Here is a 22,300-nt window from a genome sequence, read left to right on the forward strand (position 1 = left end):
GACTTCCTGATGAGCAGGGAACCCGATGCAGGACTCGATCCCGGGACTCCAGGATCACGACCTGAGCCGAAGGCAGTCGCTTAACCAACTGAGCCACCCAGGGGCCCAAGATTTTATTTTTTGACAGAGAGAGACAGCAAGAGAGGGAACACAGCAGGGGGAGTGGGAGAGGGAGAAGCAGGCTTCCTGCCGAGCAGGGAGACCAATGTGGGGCTTGATCCCAGGACCCTGAGATCATGACCTGAGCCGAAGGCAGACACTTAACAGACTGAGCCACACAGGTGCCCCTCCTTTTTTTTTTTTTTTAAGATTTTATTTATTTGAGAGAGAGAAGAGAAAGCATGAGCGGGGGTAGGGGCAGAGGGAGAGGGACAAGTAGACTGCCCTCTGAGTGAGGAGCCCAATGTGGGGCTTGATTCCAGGACCCTGAGATCATGACTTGAGCCAAAGGCAGATGTTTGACTGATCCACCCAGGAGCCCCTGTATTCTTATTTTTCTGTATCTGTATTTTCTAAATTTTGAATAATGTGTCTATACTACTTGCATAATAAAAAAAGTAACCAAAATAAGAAGTATGCAGCACATCTTTAATAACAGGACATTTAAGGTATATATATAGTATTAGCTTATGACACTTAACACATCATTAGGTCATTAGCTCCACTTGGCATCTAATAATCTATTTTGAATATAAATAGCATTTATACTATCAACTTCCTTAAATCCACTCACCCTTTCTAGGATTTTTAAATGTAAGCTAACTCCAAATATTTTCTCCAAGTACAAAGATCTTTCATATTCCATAGACTCTAAAATACTGTACCAGATTTTCTAAAATTTATAAATCAGTGTGAGCAATCACTTTATATGTTACAGCCAACAATGAGAATATAATGCTTCCCAAAACTACCTTTATCCAAATTACTTTTTGATCTCTTTCCTACAGATCTTTTCTAAAATAATAAATGTTACCATCTATACACTCAGTATCATGTACTGTGCTGAACATTATAGAAGCATCACCTCATTTCATCTTCCTAACAACCCAGTGAGATTGGCATTATCATCACTTTACAAATGAAGATACAGAATCAGAAAAGTCAGCAAATACAGCTGTAGGTGGTAGACTGAGATTCAAACCAACACCTAACTTCAAAGTCGACATGCTTTCTAATTCTATGCTGTATTGTAAGAAAGTTGGTCCTAATACCCCAATTCTTACATATTTGTAATTAAAAAAAAATACATACACAATTCTATTTCAGAAAGCTATTGCTTTTCCCACCTTACACAGTCTTTGTTACCAGCCTGAAGCTCTAGGTAAACATGAAATACACAGGAATTTATTAAATACAATTCCTTGGCGCTCACAATTCATACAGCACAGAATGGCACAGAAGGTATACATATTCATGGCGACTGGATAATTTGCCTCTGAGTGTGACTACACTGGATTACATGCTATCTAATACTGAAGTCCTGGGATACAGATTTGTTTCAGAGTTGGCAAGACCATCTACTTCTATACCCCTCCTTTTACAAAAGGGAACATTGAGATAAACCGATCTGCCAGTTAGTGGAGAGGAAACCAGCACTTGAACCCAAGTCTGACTATTAATCCACAGTGGGGATCTGGGGCAATTCCTACGTGACAGGCCTGGAGACAGTCTTTTGCCTTCAAGCTACTTACTGCCTTTAATTAACAGAATCTGCTGGTAGAAATTAAAAAGGAAACTCAAAATTGATGTACTTTATCATTCGGTTGTATCCTAGCATGGGATGAGAGAACTTCATCCGCACACAAAGAGCCAAGCATATTTGGCCTATCTACCATTCAGCCAGATTCTGATCATCCCTGCTTCACTCTTGCCTTTTGACACCACTACCGCTTCTGACACCGTTACCATTTCCACTTGCCACCTGCCTCGCCCAATAATCACTAAATAAGTAGCAAATGAAATTGTCCACTATATAAAAACCTATGTTAGCCATTAAGTCAATTCCCAATCACATAATCAAAGGCTCTGGGCTGTCTCTCTACTCCCTGTAGACACCGAGAAAATATTAATTCATGTTATCTACCTAAACCACACATAATTATAAAGGTAAATCTTATGGGTTAAATTAAACACATAATACTTTCCAATGGCACACACCAGTAACAAACACGTCACAGAAGTTCCAAACAGATAGGGGGCAGGGAAGCAGTCTTTTGTGTAGCCCCAAGTTAAGCATATTTAATTGTTTGTTGATATAAGATATAACCTAATGATGAATAAAACCAACCTATGGGTCTTCTGGAAAAGACATGGAAACCAGGCATAGAAAGCCATTTATGGGATCCAGTCCTCCAAGTGAAAGTTTCTGAGAATGGTAGGTAACAACTGGTGTTTTTTCCTTTACCAAAGTAATGTTTTGTTAGCTTTATTTACCAGGCAGCATAAAACTGTTGGCAAACAATACACCCATTCACACCTGTTCTCTATTAAATTCCAGATGCTCTTATCACATGTTTAGTCTATAAAAATGTTCTTGATTTGCCAGGTTAAAGCAATAGAAATGTTGGAGCAAATACATTTTCACAGGCAACTGGGTTGAAAGTATTAGCTTTCGGGCGCCTGGGTGGCTCAGTTGGTTAAGCGACTGCTTTCGGCTCAGGTCATGATCCTGGAGTCGCTAGATTGAGTCCTGCCATCAGGCTCCCTGCTCGGCGGGGAGTCTGCTTCTCCCTCTGACCTTCCCCCCTCTCATGTGCTTTCTCTCTCTCTCATTCTCTCTCTCAAATAAATAAATAAAATCTTTAAAAAAAAAGTATTAGCTTTCAGGTTAACAAGAGTCAGTATGATTAGGCCAACATGACATGAAGAATAAGACAGTTATCACCCATGCCCACCCCTTCTCTCTTACCTGATCTAAAAGTCCCACTACTAGAGAACTTCTCTGAAGTGGTCTGAATTTCAATTCAGGACAACCACTAGAAAAAAATACTGTACTCCTATGTGACTTTGGGAGGTCCTCAGGGAATGAAGTCCTCTCCCCATCAGTATCTTAACTAGAATGTGGTATTTAGATTAACCCATTACTGTCACTGAAACTTTAACCCAAAGGGTGTACATCAAGTAGATTTCAAAGAGAGTAAGGATAAGGGAAAGAACGGATATTGAAGAGGCACTCTGAGCTAAGACTTAGGTAGAGGCATCGAATTTTCTTGGGAGTAGGATATATATGTACATTCAGAGAGACTCCTCCTTGCATAGCAAACCCATGTAGTTGGATATGTGTGAGAGTGTGTGTGTGTGTGTGTGTATTTTTTAAGATTTCATTCTAAAATAATCTCTATATCCAACATGGGGCTTGAACCCACAACCCCAAGATCAAGAGCCACATGCTCCACCCACTGAGCCAGCCAGGCACTCCAAATGGAGTACTTTTTATAATATTTTTTCTTTATTTTCTTAAGTAATCTCTACACCCAATGTGGGGCTCAAACTCATGACCCAGAGATCAAGAATCTCATGCTCTACCAACTAAGCCAGCCAGCACCCTGTATACATACATATATTTTTTTTTTCAATGCATGACTGAGCTGGCAGAATATTAAAGGAGTAACTCAGATTTAGCTAAATTGAGGATGCACAAATCTAGAGTGAGTGCATGTTAGAGTTGTGGCAGCCCTAGGGTCTTTCCCCACCCCTAAATTTCTGATGGCTAGAACCTGGGATTTAATGGCCCACAGACTGGGGAAAGAGGGCAAAGACTGAGGCCTAAACAGGACTGGAGGTCAGATCAAAGAGCTCCACATAAAGTCATAACCCCAAAAGGATGATATTCTTAGTGGCTACTAGAAAAGAGAACCCACCATGCAGAGAAAACAGCAACAATTCCTAACCACAAGCCCATACTGATTAAAGAAACTTGTTAAGGAAAAAAGAAGGAAGTTCTGAGATGCAAAAATAAATGGTGAATAGACAAATTGGTATACATGTGAGTTATTCTACACAAACATTACATCATTGCTATAAAACATTAACACATCATTTGTAGGGATTTAAAAAATCACTATAGTATTTAAGCATCCTAAGGTATTTCTATTGTGGGGGGGGAAGTAAAAATATTAATCAACATTAAACTTAAGTTAAATAACATGTATGCTTAAAATTTCTAGGGCAAACACTAAAAACAGACTGTATAGCTACCAAAGAAGGAGGGAGTAAATGGGGGTAGGCATTTCAATCAAGTCAAAGAAAGCAGATGAGGGAGGGGGATATATAAAATTAACACATAAAAAGATGATGATAATAATAAAAACAGCTAACATTTATGTATGATTTACCACGTGCCTGGCACTGCTCTAAGAACTTTACATATATTAGCTCATTTAATCTGCACACCACCCCTATGAGGTAGATACTATATATTATTATTCCCATTTTACAGATGAAGAAATTTAAGCCCAGAGAGATTAAATGACTTGGCTGAAGTCATACACACAGTAGGTGCTAGGATGAAAACCAAACCCAGGCAGTCTGACTCTAGAATCTGAACTCTACATATTGCCTAACAGACAATACATAGGTATGACACTTTGACATTAATTCATATCCTTTCAGTTCAATTTCTCTTCAGTCTAATGACTAAGAATGTAGCTACTTGTACCAAAATGTACCCAAAGTATAGCTACTTACATTGCTCAAAGCATTTCCTTCATTGACTATTTATGGATAAGCACAGAGTAGGCAAAGGGGGGGGTGCTAACATATATGAAGTAATAATAACATGTATTAGGCACTCTGCCAGACATTTTTGGTTAAACCTCATAATCACCATGAAAAGTAAATTAATATCCCAAATTTTCAGTGGAAGAAACTAAAAAGCAAAAATTTAAGTAACTCACCAAGGGGCAGGAACCCAAGATCTGAATGGCTTCAAAATCTACTTAAATGTTCACTGAGCATCAATTTACGCCAGACGTTGTGCTGGGCACTAAAAATATGAGAGTAAATCAGAAATTCAGGGTTCTCCACCCATATGGAGTTTATGGCCTAATGGGGTAGTCTTTGGGGTTCCTGGACCCAATTCCAACTTTAGGGACAGGTTCCCTTACACAATTCTCAAACACCAGCGGAGTGTGTGAAAATTCAACTCAATTCTGACACTATCTACCCAGAGATATGGTCAGCTTCCACAGGTTAAAGGTTCGGTCCTAAAAGACTGCCCTCCACCATCACCACTTCAGAGCCCAGTCCCATGTCCCAGGTATTGCCTGTACTTCTGACCAACTGGCTATAAATTAGAGAGCCCCAAGACCCACTCTTTGGGTTTGATTAATTTGCTAGAATGGGTCACAAAACTCTGAGAAACATTTTACTTTCTAGATCACCGGTTTACTATAAAGAGGATATAACTCAGGAACAGCCAGATATATGCATAGCACAAGGGGACAGAGCTTTAATGCCTTTCCAGACAAGTGTCTCCCCCTGAATCTCCACGTGTTCACCAACCCAGAGGCTCTCTGAACCCCATCCTCATTTTTGGAAGCTTCACGACTTAGTCATGGATTAAATCATTGGCCATTGGCAATTGAATAAACATCCAGGCTCACTCCCCTCCCTGGAGGTGAGGGGGAGGGGTGGGACTGAACGTTCCAACCCTCTGATTGAACAGTTGGTTTTCTGTCAACCAGCACCCCCTCCCACCTCATTAACATACCAAGAAACTTTTTAAACTCTCAACACTTGGGAAATTCCAAGGGTTTTGGGAGGTGTGGGAGCTATGGACAAAGATCACAAGTTGTTTGAAAATACCTAAGTATTGTTCAGATCTAATTACTTAACAAATATAACTTAGATATTTAGTTGTGAAAAAAATTACTGAGCACTAAAGGCACCATGAACTGAGAACGTCTGGGAATCTCTGTAGTAAGCTAAGATCTGAAAGATGAGCAAGCATTTCAAACCACCAGGTAGGAGGACTAAAAGACAAAGTCCCCACCCTTGAAGACATTACAATACAGTTCAGAAGGCAAAACTACAAGATAAACAGTTTTAAAACAGTGTAATGTTAGGGGAACCTCCTTCAGCTCAGGTCATGATCCCAGGGTCCTGGGATCCAGCCCCACATCAGGCTCCCTGCTCTGCGGGAAGCCTGCTTCTCCCTCTCCCACTCCCCCTGCTTGTGTTTCCTTTCTCACTGTGTCTCTGTCAAATAAATAAATAAAATCTTTAAAAAAGAAACAAAACAATGTAATGTTAAACTTGAATGTTTGCAAAAGTTTTTCGTATCTTTTCTCATAAAATTCTATTAAGTGTGTGTCTATCTTTACTAAATCAAAAGCCCCTAGATCTAGAAGCCTATACCCCCATACAAAGATAACAGCACACAGTCTGCATTCAGGAAGTGTTTTGTGGTCAATCTCATATAGGTTTACTCTCACTAGGCTTTTCTCAGAAATGAAATCTCCAATCACCCTATTCAAGGGTAAGTCTGCTTTAAGTGTTCTCTATTCCCCCACATCTCCCAGATGCTTCTTTCCTATTGTCCCTCAAAATTGAGTTGAGACATATCACCTACCCTGGGAAGACCTCCGTGACCCACTGGACTGAAATTTAAATGTCCCTTATCTAAATGGTATATTTAGTACATTTGTATCAGAGAACTTACCACTCTATGTAGTCACCGATAAACTTTCTTGCCTCCACACTAAGAGCTTTCAATAGCAGGATCTGTGCTTTATTCATCTCAGCAACAATCACAGTGCCTAGCTCTCAAAAAACTTTTCTGAATAAATGACAAGTAAAAGGAAATTTTTTAAATTATGCCTTTTCACCTTTGTGGACTTATTGGAAAAAATGAGGAATTTACTCAGAAAAATTTGAGGAGATTTACAAGTTTGCAAAAATTAAAGTGATTGATAACCATACCGTGCTAATAAAGAACCATACACTGCTGACAGAAATGTAGTAAGTATAATGTTTTTGAAAAGTATTCTGAGAATTATCAATTAAAATTAAAAAATCTTGACTCAACAATTCTACTTTTAGGGACTTTACTTACAAAAACAGTATCCATATGCAAAGTTATATTTACAAGGAAGTTTTCTGAAGTACTGTTTGCAATAGCAAAACAATTCCTGGAGACTATCCTGAATGTCCATCAATAGGGGAATGGTACAATCATGCTATAGAACATGCATATTATGGAATATTCTACAGCTACTAAGAATGAATTAAATCATGTGCCTGGGTGGCTCAGTCCAGTAAGCGTCTGCCTTGGCTCAAGTCATGATCTCAGGGTCCTGGGATGGAGTCCTGCCTAGGGCTCCCTGCTCAGCGGGGAGTCTGCTTCTGCCTCTGCCCCTCCCCACTGCTCCAGCTCTCTCAAGCTCAGGCTCTCTAATAATAAAATCTTTAAAGAAAAAAAAAAGGAATGAATTAAATCTATATGTAAAGACCTGAAAGGATATCCATGATATGTTCAGTAGAAAATAGAAGAATCCCATCTGGAGGTAAAAAAATATATATACACTGGCATTTTTATTTCTAAGAATATCGAGAAAGAGATGGGGAAGCAGTTAAAACTAGACAGCTAATATGAGTGACATTAGAATTAGAGGGGAGTTTACTTTTCCCAACCAAGTATGTATTACTTTTGTAATTAAAAACAGAAAGGCAAAAAAAAGGAAGTTTTCAAAAGTAATGATAGTAATTTCTCAATATATTCTCCCCTTCTACAAGTTAACCAAAAAAAAAAAAAAAAAAAATTCTAAGTTACAACCACCTTTAATAAAAAGGTAGTACTGCAGAAGAGTCAAGAATTCTGTGGACCATCTCTTTTACAGATAATTTAAACTTTCTATTAAACAAACCTATCCCTTACTCTATCCTATCCCACCAAAAGGAGAGAAAGGCCTATTCTTAAAACAAGCTTAATGTTCAGTGGATCTTCCTATCAAGTTTCTTCTATGAGCCATAATCTGCTTTGGGGATTTGTAATCAGGAGCTTGGATATTTTAGAATACTCAGCAGATTTTCACAACCATACCATTCATTCACTGAGAGTAAGCAAAGTGTTACATAAGAAATCTGAGTATGACAGAGCTAGGTCTCCTTCAAGCATTTCTGTCCTGAAACTGTGAGAGCTAACTGCTACTTGGGCGCCCCCTGGGGACCAAATTTTTTAAAACCTTTTTACAACTTGGTACAAACTAGTGTCTTCTAAAACCACTGATTCAAAAAATACTTACTAAGCCTTTAGTATGTGCCAGGCACAATGTTCAGCACTAGAAACACTAAGGCAAATAAAATCAATTTTCTGATTTCTACATGCTTAAAGTTAATACCATCTCAAAATTTCTAAGCATAGTAAGTAGGAAGACCATACAAAGTATGAGTTACCCATATAGTCCCTGGAGAAACTTATGACACAGAAGATGACAAGAATGCTTTTGGGGTACTAAAGAAAGCAATTTGGCATTGAGATAAGCTTTAGCATAATTTGTTTATGTAAGCAAATCTTTAAAAGAGAGGAAGTTTAAGGGGCGCCTGGGTCAGATGGTTGAGCATGTTGAGCATCTGCCTTCTGCTCAGGTCATGATCTCCAGGTCCTGTGATCCAGCCCGGAGTGGGCTCCTAGCTCAGCAGGGAGTCTGCTTCTCCCTATCCCTCTCCCTCTCCTCCTGCTCATGCTCTCTATTTCTCTGTCTCAAATGAATAAAAAATCTTAAAAAAAAAAAAAAAGGAGAGAGGAGGTTTAAATATCCTTCCAGCTAACACATGCAAAATTGTGGTTATTGTGAAGGACAAGTTTAGGTTATGGCACCATTAATTTTCTTGAGCCAAAACAATATAAATAAAGCTTAATTTTAGAAATTAAAAAAATGGGGCGCCTGGGTGGCTGACGGTTAAGCGTCTGCCTTCGGCTTGGGTCATGATCCCAGGGTCCTGGGATCAAGCCCCACATCGGGCTCCCTGCTGAGTGGGGAGCCTGCTTCTCCCTCTCCCTCTGCCTCTGCCTGTCGCTCCCCCTGCTTGTACTCTCTCTCTCTCTGTGTCAAATAAAAAATCTTAAAATAAAAAAAAATCTATTAAAAAAAATGACAGAGTATCCCCATCATTTTTTAGTAAAAAGTTATTCCACAATAACTCTTACGTACTTAACTCTGAAAGGATTGCACTGATTTGGAAAACTGCTAATTTTCAAAAACAAATTGAGTACAAGAGGACACAGACTTAGAAACAATTAGAAAATAAAACTGAGGATGACCAGTACAAACTGGGCAAAGACAACACCCAAATCTCCCTCAAATTCTCCCATCCCAGTTCAGAACACTCAAAATACTGTATCAGATTTGCCTTTTCTTCTTCAAGGTCTGGGAGAGTAAGTAGCATAGGTACAACTCAGCTCAAGGAAGGAAAGAAGAGAAGGAGGGGAGGGAGGGAAGGGAGAAAAGAAAGAGATAATAAATAAATACATATATACATACAAACCAGCTTCCCTCCAGTTATACGCTCATAACTAACTGCAATGCCCCAGACGTTGGAGGGCCAGATATTCTCAGATTCTACAGCCAGGCCCAAATAGGTACTTCTGGCCGCCTGAGTTGGAAATCAATGTAATTCCCCACCTCCTCAAATTTTATTTCAGCCATATTTCAGGTACTCTGTGAACTAAATTAGCATTGGCATGATAGGGAATTTAACCTTGAGTTACAGAACTTTTTCCCTACAGAAAAAAACTTAGTCCCCCAAATTATAATTGTTTATGATTCAGTTTCTATTTGCCTATGAAATAAAAATTGAGTCAAAATACAAAAGACTCACGAGAAGGGGCGCCTGGGTGGCTCAGTTAAGTGTCTGCCTTCGGCTCAGGTCATGATCCCAGGGTCCAAGGATCGAGCCCCGCATTGGGTTCCCTGCTTGGCAGGGAGTCTGCTTCTCCCTCTCCCACTGCCCCCTGCTTGTGTTCTCTCTCTCACTGTATCTCTCTCTCTGTCAAATAAATAAATAAAATCTCAAAAGACTCACGAGGAGTGAAAAAAAAACCTCTGACTTAACTGTTGCAGACATTCCATTGTTTAATTTAGTCTGCTAGGAGATAGCAATTGCTAAATTATAAGCTATTTGAAATTTGTAGAAATCAACTTAATTGTTTACAGCAAGTGGAATCAAGAGCAACGATTTTCATGAAAGAAGATGACAGTTTAAAACAATTTAAGCTTGGGACACCTGGGTGGCTCAGTCGGTTAAGTGGCTGCCTTTAGCCAGGGTCATGATCCCAAGTCCTGGGATCGAGTCCCATATTGGGCTCCTTGCTCAGCAGGGAGCCTGCTTCTCCCTTTCTCTCCCTCTGCTTGTGCTCTCTCTGTCAAATGAATAAAAAAATCTTAAAAAAAAAGTTTTAAAACAATTCAAGCTTATATAACTGCCAAAATATTAAAGAATAATACATTATGATAACATTTAATCATGGAAAACTTATAGTTGATAATTAACAGGTTTAAAACATTCTTAGCCATTACTGAACAGAGTAAAGAATAAATACTAGTTACAGAATGTATAAATTATTTTTAAAGCAGTGGAGTAATTTGAGTATTATTAGTTTGGGGTGTGGATATCTAAAGCCACATTATGATTCAGAAACAAAATATTTAAATGCATTCAAATATAGCAGTCATAAACCAATTTTTATTTTTTTATTTTTATTTTTTTTAAAGATTTTATTTATTTATTTGATAGAGAGAGAGAGAGAGCGAGAGCGGGAACACAAACAGGGGAGTGGGAGAGGGAGAAGCGGGCTTCCCGCGGAGCAGGGAGCCCGACGCGGGGCTCGATCCCGGGACCCTGGGATCATGACCTGAGCCGAAGGCAGACGTTTAACGATTAAGCCACCCAGGCGCCCCTAAAAAAAAATAAAATCTTAAAAAAAAGAAAAACAGTAAACGACAGAGTTAGGATTTGAACCCATATTTGTTTGATTTTGAAATCTTTTCTCCTTCCCCTCTTATGCTATATACTCAGATATTTAAAAAAAAATGAAATCATTCAATTGCCACTTGTCTTAAAAAGTTAAAAGAACCAACAAAAACAAGAAGAAAAATATTTATGGGGGTTTTGGTTAAATTAGTTCCACTTTTATTCCTAAAAATGATCAGTAATTATCAAGACAGCTGTAAAAGAGTAGTGAAGTAGATGTTACCATTTCACTTTCTTTGGATGCTCTTTAGAAAATAAAACATAGGACAGGAATCGGGCTCCCTGCTCAGCGGGAAGCCTGCTTCTCCCTCTCCCACTCCCCCTGCTTGTGTTCCTGCTCTTGCTGTCTCTGTCAAATAAATAAAACTTTTTAAAATAAGATATAGGACAGGAGTGGATTGTACAAACACAGAATTGGAATGAAGGTCCAACGCTAATATAAGCCACGTCCTGGAACAGAGAAGGGCATTATTTTAGAAGTTCTGGGTCAAAACTTTTGTGGTCAACGAGTTTCACAGGTATTGTTTGGGTGTTTTACAGCACCACTGGTCGCCTCTTGTTTCTAGATACCGTTTTCCTTCACTCCCAATTTCATTCCCCAGATTCTCCAATAAGCCTTTCTCCTCAGTGTCACTGCAGCTAACCACGTCTATCTTTCGAAAATTAACAGAATTGAACCGGTAACCTTAACGCGTCATGAAGCAACAACAAAAAAAGTAACACAATTTTAGGGTTGGGAGGTATTTTACACTGAGTTTAAATCTGGGTGCAGAGCTCTTATGGTCTAGAGTGCAACTGAGACTCGGAGAGAGGAAGTGACTTGGCCATGGACAAAGCGTGAGTTGGCAGCGGGACCAAAGGTTGAAGCTTGAACTCATACTCTGCTCCTCGGCTTTTCGACCACAAGAATCCGGGCTGAGCCTCAGAGCTGGTACTCCGGGCAGGTCACAGAATACCTTAAGCAACACCCTGGTCCCCGGGGTTCCTTTCCAGGTTTAAGACCAGGGTGAGGTTAGCTGAGGTGTTGGGTGTTTACAGAGGGCTTGCGGAAAGGGGCGGAGTGGATAAACCCGTCTCCCCTCCAGAAAGCTGCAAGCGCGCACTGCCTCTAACCTGAACCCACGCTCCTGCTGTGCCTTCACCCACCTCACAACCAGCGACACACTGACCTCGGGGCGCCGGGGGTCCCCGGAAGCTGATCCTCCCGAATCCCCCTCCCAGACCACTCTCGAGACGAACTTGGTCCCCAAATTTTAAGGGAAAAGGGGTGCAGAACAAAGCGACCCCAAGAGGTCCCCCTCCACTCTGGGCGCCCCGAGGCGGGCGGACGTGGACTACGAGTCCCGACAGGCCGCGCGCCTCAGGACCCTCGACCACCGCCAAGCCGGCGATGCAATGGTCGCCGGGACTCGTAGTCCGCGGATCCGGGGGTGGGGGAGGCGCGGACCGCCCGGCACGGCTGGACAGGCCGACCCGGCGTTCGGTCAAGCCCAGGGAGTGCGCCAGCTGCCCGGGCCTCACCTCGACGATGCGGGCGCACTGGGTCCCCTTGCCGGCGCCGGGACCGCCGAGGACGAACACGACCAGCGGTTTCATGAGGCGGTGAGGGCAGAGGAAAAGCGGCCGGCGGGTCAGCAGCGGGAAGCTAAGGCCCAGGACGTGCAGCAGCCTGCGGTCGCAGCGGCTCAGCATACACAGCGTCTCGGCCCGACGCTGAGGAGAGCTGACAGCAGCCCGGCCGGCGGCGGCGCGGGGCGGGGCGGGGGGAAGGGGGTGGGCCGAGTCGGCGCCCGCCGCGGCCCCGCCGCCGTGGCTGCCGAGGTGTCCGCGCCGCGGCCGGAACGGGCGGGGCTTCCGCTGCCCCCTCAGCGGCTGCGCTTGAGCGTCCCCCGTACGGGCCTGCGCGGGTTCTCGTTCCCGCCCCTCTGCCGGCTCATTCATCCCTCCGCTGTAGTTTGTCCAGTGCGCAGATCCTTCATCGCGCGCATTGTGTGGCGGGCCTGTGCTGGCGTCTGCAACGCGACACACACGAGAGGAAACCTATTGTCTGCTCGCGAGGAGTTTAAATTCCAATGGAGAGGTAGCCGAGCTGGACAAGCCAACATAAGAAGAGATAGATAGTCAAGAAGGAAGGGAGGAAGCGATGCAGGCTTTGAAGGAAAAAAGCGGAAGAATAACAAGGGGTGGTTGTGATTTGTAGACGGTAGTCAGAGAAAGCCTGTAAAGAGGTGACGTTTAAGCCCAGACATAAGGATGGGAAAGAGCAAAAGCAGGTAAAGACTAGGATAGAGTGTCCCACAAAAAGAAAAGCGCGTGCAAAAAAACCTAAAACGGCTTGTGTTAGAAAAGGCCAGAGAGACCAGAGCTGTGGGAATGAGGCAGAGACTGGAATGTGGGAAAGGTAGGCCCAGGCAGGTCGTTCAGGCCCTTTGGTTATGGAATGGAGTTGGGATTAAATTCTAATTGCAGTGGGAAGCCCGTTAACAATAACTCCATTTCTCTGCTGCCTGCATATGTGAAAAATCTCGTTAAATACAAATAAAAATTAAGTTCTTCAGTCACACGAACCACATTTTAAGTACTCAATGGTCACATGTGGTAGTGGCAGTTGTATTGGACAGCGTTCGTACAGAACATACCCACTACAATACGTTCTACTGGGCAGTGCTGTACTAGAGCTTGCATTTAAGCTCCTGGGAATGATTTGATAGAAAGGGAGACAGGCAACCCCTTGAGAAAAACAATCAGATGGGCTTCAAGGGGCAAATGGAGGTCCTTAGATGACTTCAAAGATTTTAAGAGACAGGAGTGCCTGGGTGGCCCAGTTGGTTAAGCTCTCGATTTTGGCTCAGGTTGGTGGGGTTGAGTAGGGAGTCTGCTTGAGATTCTCTCTCTCCCTCTCTCCCCACCCCACACTTCCTCTCTCTCTCTCTTTCTCTCGCGGATAGATAAATCTTTAAAAATATTTTTAAAACAAGGTCTTAAGAGACGAAGACATTGATTTGCAATAGGAGTTGCAAGAAGGGCACAGTTGCAGGAAAGTTTGAAGGTAGGAAGAGTTCCTTTCTGAAAATTGTATTTTCTCAGTAAAGAAAAGGCAACATCAACTAAGGGTAAAGATTTTGAGGTAGGATGTTTGAGGAGAGAGAAGGTATGAAATACACATTTTTTTTAAGATTGGAAAAGTTTTCTAAAGAAAAATAATCAGGACTTCTGAGCAATATTAAGAGCTCACTTGGTATTTGAGATCATGGATTTTAATTTGAAGGTGTTTGTTCAGGTGCAGGTAGAGAGAAGACAGATTCTTAAGGTCACCCAGGGTTGGGTTTTTGCCAAGCAAGCACAACAGAGGGAGAGAGGACCAGCATGGTGTTTTCACGAGAATATTTGCAATGATGTATACGGAATCAAAACCATATAGAAAGCAAATGATGGCATATGAGGGCTGACAGTGGGGATGTGGAGGAGAGCCAGGAAGGGGGCCAAGGTATGAGAAGCATCAATGTTGTAGAATGACTGCAGTGGGGTATTTGAGCAAGTGAACTGGCAGTACAGATGCCAGTGTTCTGAGTGGGATATTTCAAATTGAGATTTCAGAGATTGTAAGTTTCTGATGCTGTTGAGATTCAGGGTGAGCCCAAGCTGGGGGAGACTGCAGGAGTAGAAGGCTGAGGCAAGAGCATGCCCTGTGGTTGGAACCGAGTGGCGAGGGTGTTAGATTTGTCATCCAAGGAGAAGTTTAAATCAGATAGCATTAGAGTGCTATCTGATGTAAACCAAAGAATTCACTCTTTTTTTGGCCTAGGTCAGTGCTCCTACTTCTTGGAGGTGGCAGAGAAAAGAATGAGTTCCACCTAGATGGGAACAACCAGACCTTCAATAATAATATGCCTTAATAAATATATATTGAATAAATGGATGTCACCAAGTAGAGGGCCATTTCCTAACTAAACCCATAGATTGAATTCCTAGATTAAATAAATTTGATGAATATCTATTGAATATCCACTAAGTACCAGGCATTTCATTTACATTACCTAATTTTTGGATGATACTCAAACTTTTTAATAACCACTACAATCAGAATATCTGTAGATTCCTTTGCCAAGATTTGCTATGCCAGGCATCAACCCTCTAATTGCTAGATCATGGAGAGGTCCTTGGAGTCCCAGGAGAGGGGTGGAGGGCACTCAAAGTGCTCAGTGGAGTATTATAAAACAACTCATATGAAAATAATTCACTATTGTAACCACCAATACTGGTACTACCAGTTGTGTGTTGGTTACACATCAGCCTTGCCTTATAGAATCCTCATAATGCTGTGACATTAGTATAGTCATTTTGCAGGTGGAGAAACAGCCAGGAAATGGAAGTACTTTGTCCAAGACCACATAGACAATAGATAACAAAGTCAAATTCAAACTCGGTGTATATGGCTTTAAATCTGCATTCTTTCTCTACAATACAAACCCCTTATAAGATAAAAAGTTCTATATTCACAAAAGCCCTTCAAAGTTAGTTCTATTACAGATGAGAAGACTGACCTCAGAAAGATGTATAACAAGAGCTATCCTCAAAACCCACTCCTACCCATATGTGTTTATTTATCATCAAGTATCTTAGGTCTTTGGGGCATATATTCAATGCATGCAAATTATTTCCAGGGTATAGCTATGTTTCTAGTGAACTCTATAGGAGCTTAAAAAATAGAGCCTTGTCACTACTTATCTGTCCTATTTATCATGATTACCCTTTAGAGATAAATCATCTGTTCCCATATTTTCATTTTCCCATTCTTGATCATACATACATTGCTGGTATATGTCATTCATTTTTCAGGATTCAGCTCAGATTTTACCTCCTTCAGGAAGCTCTCTCCAAATTCCCAAGACCGGTTTAGGTGCCCCTTTTTTGTTCTTCTATACGCATCACCACCACCACCACCCATACACACTTACTCCTTCCCTCCTTTACTTCTGCTGTAGCACCTTGGTGTCTTGTGTATCTCCACACTTGATTTAGAACTTCTGGAAGGGAGATACTATGTCTGATTACTCTTTGTACAGCATGACAACCTGTTATTGTTACAGTATGATTCATTCTTTTAAGGGTACTCCAAGGTCTCTGGAAGATTTAGACTACTTTGGTTGCTGCCACTCAAATTTTATCTATGATGGTCTTTGACAGCTACTTCCCTGTATTACAAAAACACCTTTCTTGAGTATACCTAGGAACCAGTTTCTAGGATTAGTTTGAGTGATGAAACAAACACATGGCATCTGGTAGCATTGGAAGCGGGGGTGGCAGGCCATATGCTTTGCATTCAGACCTTCTTAGCCATCTATTATATTGTGATCTATTTTCTGGAAGGATGCTTATTACATTATATCACCTGATGCTTAATGGAGTTTCTAAAATGAAGATTCCTGTTACTTAGATTTGCATATTTGCATATTAGATTTCCTTTTTTATCAAAGGACCTCTTATCAAAGATTCTGAGAACATTTGTTAAAGGAAACATGGTCTTTAAAAAGCTGATGTGGTAGGGACGCCTGGGTAGCTCAGTCATTAAGCATCTGCCTTTGGCTCAGGTCATGATCCCAGGGTTCCTGGGATCGAGCCCCGCATCGTATCAGGCTCCCCGCTCCGCGGGAAGCCTGCTTCCCCCTCCCACTCCCTGCCTGTGTTCCCTCTCTCACTGTGTCTCTCTCTGTCAAATAAATAAATAAAATCTTAAAAAAAAAAAAAGCTGATGTGGTAAAACCTGACAACAGGCATTATGCCTAACTCTAGGGAGTGTGTCAGCTGAGCTCAGTCGGGTCTATACTGCAGAATGGCAGGCTGAACAATGAAGGGAGATTGCCTTTGACAGGTCTCACAGCATCTTTGCTTATTGACTTTGCAAGCATAGATAGGATGGTTATACCTATAGTTTCCTTGCCTGCAAAATCAGGATGATGGCACATTAACTCAGTTAAGCAAATACTTTGAGAGAATTTACCTATGTGTGTTGTTTCATCATTCCTGTCTTCATTTCAGACAATCCAAGCTTTAAAAAAATAAGTAAAATAAGGGGTATCTGGCTGGCTCAGTGGGCAGAGCATGTGATGTGACTCTTGATCTCAGCGTCATTAGTTCGAGCCCTGTGTTGGGTGTAGAGATTACAAAAAAAATTTAAAAAGTAAAATAATTTGACTTGACACATAAGTTATTTTTACCTCTCCCAAGAGGATTAAGAGTCTCAAAGGAATTTTACACAAATTGACGGTTTAACAATCCTCCTAAAAAATATAATGTTTCTTAAAAGCAAAGCTGCAGTTGTTTTTAAAGAGCAGTAGTCTAGCTTAGCTCAGAAGTGTAAATAGAGAAAGGAAAAATTGGTATTTGGAGAAAGTGAGTAACAAAACTCATAACTAACTCCAACTTCCCTGTTCCTGGTGATAACAATACCTCTTTAATTCCTTCAGCCAGCCTACTAGCAGGCACGTCAGGGTTTATGACACTAAACATTTACCCAGGGTAGTCATAAAGACTATGTCATGTGGACAGGGATTAAAGGGAATAAGGAAAAATGAGAACAACCAATGTGTTAAGATGTAGAATTTTGGGTGAACTTTTCCCTTTACAATTTTTTTCTTGTTATAGCATTGTTTGTGCAACAAACTCGTGCATTTTTTATTTTATTTATTTTTATTTTTTTAAAGAATTTATCTATTTATTTGAGAGAGAGCGGGAGAGGGAGAAGTGGACTCCCCACTGAGCAGAGAGCCCGATGCGGGACTCGATTCCAGGATCCTGGAATCATGACCTGAGCCAAAGGCAGACGCTTAACCGACTTAAAACAACACCTGGGCGCCCAAACTTGTGCATTTTTTAAAAGTATACCCTAGAAATGATTCTCTGTGAAGCAAATTAAAGCACTTGCAAATTTGAAAAGTAGGGCTGGTAGCTTTTCTCTGTAGGGACCCATAACCAGAGCAATTCCATAGTGTCCTGAAATGACACAAATTTTAAAAAAATGGGGATCAAAGATGAGATCAATAGACTAGTATATATGCAGTCTATTTAAATTGCCTGCAATCTAAAAATAATTCATATTTGCTTTGGATAATTACCTCTTGTTACTCCAACTTTAAAATTGTGCCTTCCTTGTTCTGTTTGTCATATCCTTCAGTTCCCTATGCCATCAAGCACAAAGCTGAGTGTATAGTAGGTCCTTGGTTTATAGTATTTGTAGATTTTATTTCACTAAGCTTATTCTCTAATTTAACAAATCAATTCCCTTAATCTCTATGAATGTGTTGTTCATTTATTAACAAGTCAATTGTCAATATGCCTGGACGAATAATATATGGGTACTCTTCTAATTAACTTTAATTAACTTTCACACTCATTAACTCTTTTCTATAATAATGTACAATATGCAAATGAGGAAAATCAATCTTAGAGAGATTAAATGGCAGAATTGAGGCCAGATCCCTAAAGCCAGTGTTTGTTATATTATAACATAATTCAAAAAATGTTCTCAATATCTAGGGAATTAGGCCCTTTAGGCACCTCTCAGCTGTTCTAAATATGAGGCTGAGTCATTCCAATCCTAAAATGAAGTCAATAATTACCTTTCTGTTCATTTAATTTGAAAAGTATCTATATTATGCATATCATTAAATGTATATCCTGCTTGGGAATCCAGTGGTAATAAAATGTTTAATTGAAGTCTTACTGGTATTTGAGTTCTCACTAAGCAAAAAGAAGACATTTTATTTTATTGTTCTTGCTCAAAAAGTTAGCACTCTCCACTTGCCCCTTCCTTTTTTCTTTTTAGTAGACTTTATTATTTTAGAACAGTTTTGGATTTACAGAAAAATTAAGAACCCAGTACAGATTTCTCATATACCCCCCACAGAGTTTCCCCCTATTATTAACATCTTACATTTAGTATGGTACATTTGTTACAATTAATTAACCAATATTGGTACATTATTATTAATTAAGGTCCATAGTTTATTTAGATTTTCTTTGTTTTTTGTCTTTGTTTTTGTTTGAGAGAGAGAGAGCACATGTGTATGGGGTTGGGGAGGAGGGGAAGAGGGAGAGTGTGAGAGATAAGCAAGATCCACTGACACGGGGCTTGATCTCATGACCCTGAGATCATGACCTGAGCTGAAATCAAGAGTTGGACCCTTAACTGACCCTTAACCCACCAAGGCGCCCCTAGATTTTCTTATTTTTTAACCTAGTGTAATTTTTCTGTTCCATGATTTCATCCATGATGCTACATTATACTTAGTTGTCATCTCTCCTTTAGCTCCTCTTGGCTAGTTTCTCAGATTTCCTTGTTTTTGATAACCTTGACAGTTTTTTTTTTAATACAGGTCAGGTATTATAGGATTCCCCACTATTAGAATTTGTCCAGTGGTTTTCTCAAGATAACACTGGGTCTATAGTTTACTGAAAGGAAGACCACAAAGGTAAAGTGCCATTTTCAACACGGCATATCCAGTGTACATACTATCAACATGACTTATGACTGTTTATGTTGGCCTTGATCAACGGGTAGGCTCCATAGCTCAGTGGTCAGAGCACTGGTCTTGTATGTTGGCCTTGATCACCTGGCTGAAGTAGCTTTGGTCAAGTTTCTCCAGCGTAAAGTTACTCTTTCCTCCCCTCCTTTCTATACTGTACACTATGCCTAGCCTACACCTAAGGAGTAGGGAGTTAGGTGTTATGCTTATCCTTTCCTTTTTGTCTAGTATCTTACATTTCTCTTTTGGATATCTTAAAGTAGTTCTAAAGAAAACCATAGATCATGAGGGTCTGACACAAAGTCCCTTTCTTTTACATCCTAAATTCAATCTCTAATCAAATCCTGTTGATTTTACCTTCAAAATATATCTAGAATCCAACCACCTCTCACCACTTCCTTTGCTACTGCTCTGGTTCAAGCTACCATCAGTGTCTTCCCTAGGTCATTGCAGTAGCTTGCAGTAGCTTTCTAACTGGTCTCCTTGCTTCCCCTGCCCCCTATGGTTTATTCTCAAAGTAGCAACCACAGTAGTCCTAAAACCTAAATCCTGATCATGTCAGCCCCCGTTTAAAATATTCCAGTGGTTGGGGCACCTGGCTTGCTCATTTGATAGAGCATGTGACTCTTAATCTCAGGGTTTTGAGTTCAAGCCCCACACTGGGCGTGGAGCCTACTTTAAAAAAATAATACAATAATAAAAAATCCTGGTGGCTTCCTATTTAACTCAAAAGTGCAGCCAAAGTCTTATCATGGCCTCTAAAGCCCTGTGTGGTCTACCAATACCTCCTCCCCCTTCAACCCTTAATATTCTTCTCCTCACTCACTCTGCTAAGGACATACTGGTATCCTTGGTTTTCCTTGAAGATGCCAGGGAGCTCCCTCCCCAGGTCCTTTGCACTTAATGAAACTCATGACAGCCATCCAGGTGGTCACTTGGATCTTTCTCCAGAAAGATCATGCCAGTCAGCTGCAAAGCATACACTTGGCTAGCAGCCTCTTGCTGTAGCCTTCAGGATCTGCTTTAGCTTGGTGCTTTCTTTTTCTGAGAAGCCCCAGGCAATGCCTAAGCACAGCAAGGATTCTAGCCATTTCTGCTTAATGCGGGACTCTTCTAATGGGCAGTCGTTGTTCCAGAGCTCCCTATTGGGTTGACCAACACTTTGTCAGACATGCATCAGTGTCTGGGGCTCTTCCTACTCACACCAGAGCGGAGAAACCCATCATCATTTCTCTTAAAATGTGTGCCCTAGGGGCGCCTGGGTGGCTCAGTCGTTCAGCATCTGCCTTCAGCTCAGGTCAAGATCCCAGGTTCCTGGGATCGAGCCCCGCATCAGGCTCCCTGCTTGGCGGGACACCTGCTTCTCCCTCTCCCACTCCCCCTGCTTGTGTTCCCTCTTGCTGTCTCTCTCTCTCTGTCAAATAAATAAATAAAATCTTAAGAAAAAAATGTGTGCCCTAGAGTCTAAGAATTTTTTCAGGAAAGCAGAGAAGCAAATGACATTCTATAGAGCATGTATCTCTTGGCTAGGTCTTTTTTTTTTTTTTAAGGTTTATTTATTAGAGAGAGAGAGAGGAAAAGCACTTATACACCACCAAAGCAGAGGAGGAGGTAGAGGGAGAAGAGAATCTCAAGCAGACTCCCTGCTGAGTGCAGAGCCCCACCCTGGGATGATCTCAGGACCCCAGCTCATGACCTGAGCTGAAATCTGGAGTCAGTTGCTCAACCAGCTGAGCCACCCCGGCACCCCTCTCTTGGCTCGTTTGATACATTTTTCAGGTTAGTGTTTTAGGGATGCCTGGCTGGCTCAGTCAGTTAAGCGTCTGCCTTCAGCTCAGGTCATGATCCCAGGGTCCTGGGATCCAGTCCCCCCATCTGGCTCCTTGCTCAGGCAGGGAGCCTGCTTCTCCCTCTGCCTGCCACTCCCCCTGCTTGTGCTTGCGCTAACAAATAAATAAAATCTTTTAAAAAAAAAAGTGTTTTAACTCCTTCAAAAGAGTGGACGCTTATTCAGAACAATACAACCCACAGATGCACCGCACACTTTGACACTCCCATGCTCAGGAAACATGTTAGAACATAAGTGAAACGGAGAGTAAAGTTAAGTGGCGTTTTAAAAATCCTCACTCCGCACTGTGATTTTTTTACATTTCCTCGTTTTTTTGTTTTTTTTTTATACATTTCCTCCCTTGGTGAATAAGGATAATAATACCCACTTTGTTGCAGGACAATCATATAAAATAATGGTGGAGAAGGCTAAGAATACATGGTTTATAAATTTAAATCACGTTCTTTTCTACGCAACGGTTTCGTTGTTACTGAGAGGAGAGGAGTCTTCTTAGCTAAGAAACTAGAAGAAATCTAATTTCCCTCTCTATGGTTCATTTAAGTAAAACGTTTTGTCCGCTTCTAATCGCCTGGCGACAATCCGGACTGCAAGCACTTCCGGCTTCCTCTGCCACCCCCACATCCAGCGGCTTGAGCTTTTCATTGCGCATGCGTAAGGCCCGCCCCACCCCGGAACTTAACCGTTGACCAAAATGTAGTGTTTAAATCCTCCGGAATCTGATCCTGGAGAGCCGGTGGCGCACTCATTTCTCCAATGAGGCTTGGGATTGGTCAAGCGCCGATTGGTGCGGAGAGCTGATTGGCTGGTGTAGCGGCACGTCGCGGCGACCGGTGCGTGTTGCCTCTAGCACCGCCCCTGCTCCTGACGGGTCGATTTTCTGACCAGTCAGTAGGCGCGGCGCGGGCTTCGGTTTTGCGAGCCTGTGTTTGCCGCCTCGGTTCCCGCGACCCCAACG

At 41.6% G+C, this 22,300-nt stretch overlaps 1 protein-coding gene across 1 annotated transcript in view; it reads right to left on the minus strand.

The window, feature by feature from the left end:
• The window catches only part of CMPK1 (cytidine/uridine monophosphate kinase 1), a 38,106-nt gene extending 25,366 nt beyond the window's left edge, over positions 1-12,740 (minus strand). The window contains exon 1 of the mRNA XM_028106924.2: positions 12,493-12,740. Coding sequence (XP_027962725.1) covers positions 12,493-12,663 — 171 coding nt within the window. The 5' untranslated portion in view covers positions 12,664-12,740. The remainder of the gene's footprint in view (positions 1-12,492) is intronic.
• Positions 12,741-22,300: the final 9,560 nt, after the last annotated feature.

The sequence above is a fragment of the Eumetopias jubatus genome, unplaced genomic scaffold (genome assembly GCF_037043125.1).
Source record: "Eumetopias jubatus isolate StellerSeaLion01/CBP00866 unplaced genomic scaffold, mEumJub1_p1.0 scaffold_4, whole genome shotgun sequence".
Classification (NCBI taxonomy): domain Eukaryota; kingdom Metazoa; phylum Chordata; class Mammalia; order Carnivora; family Otariidae; genus Eumetopias; species Eumetopias jubatus.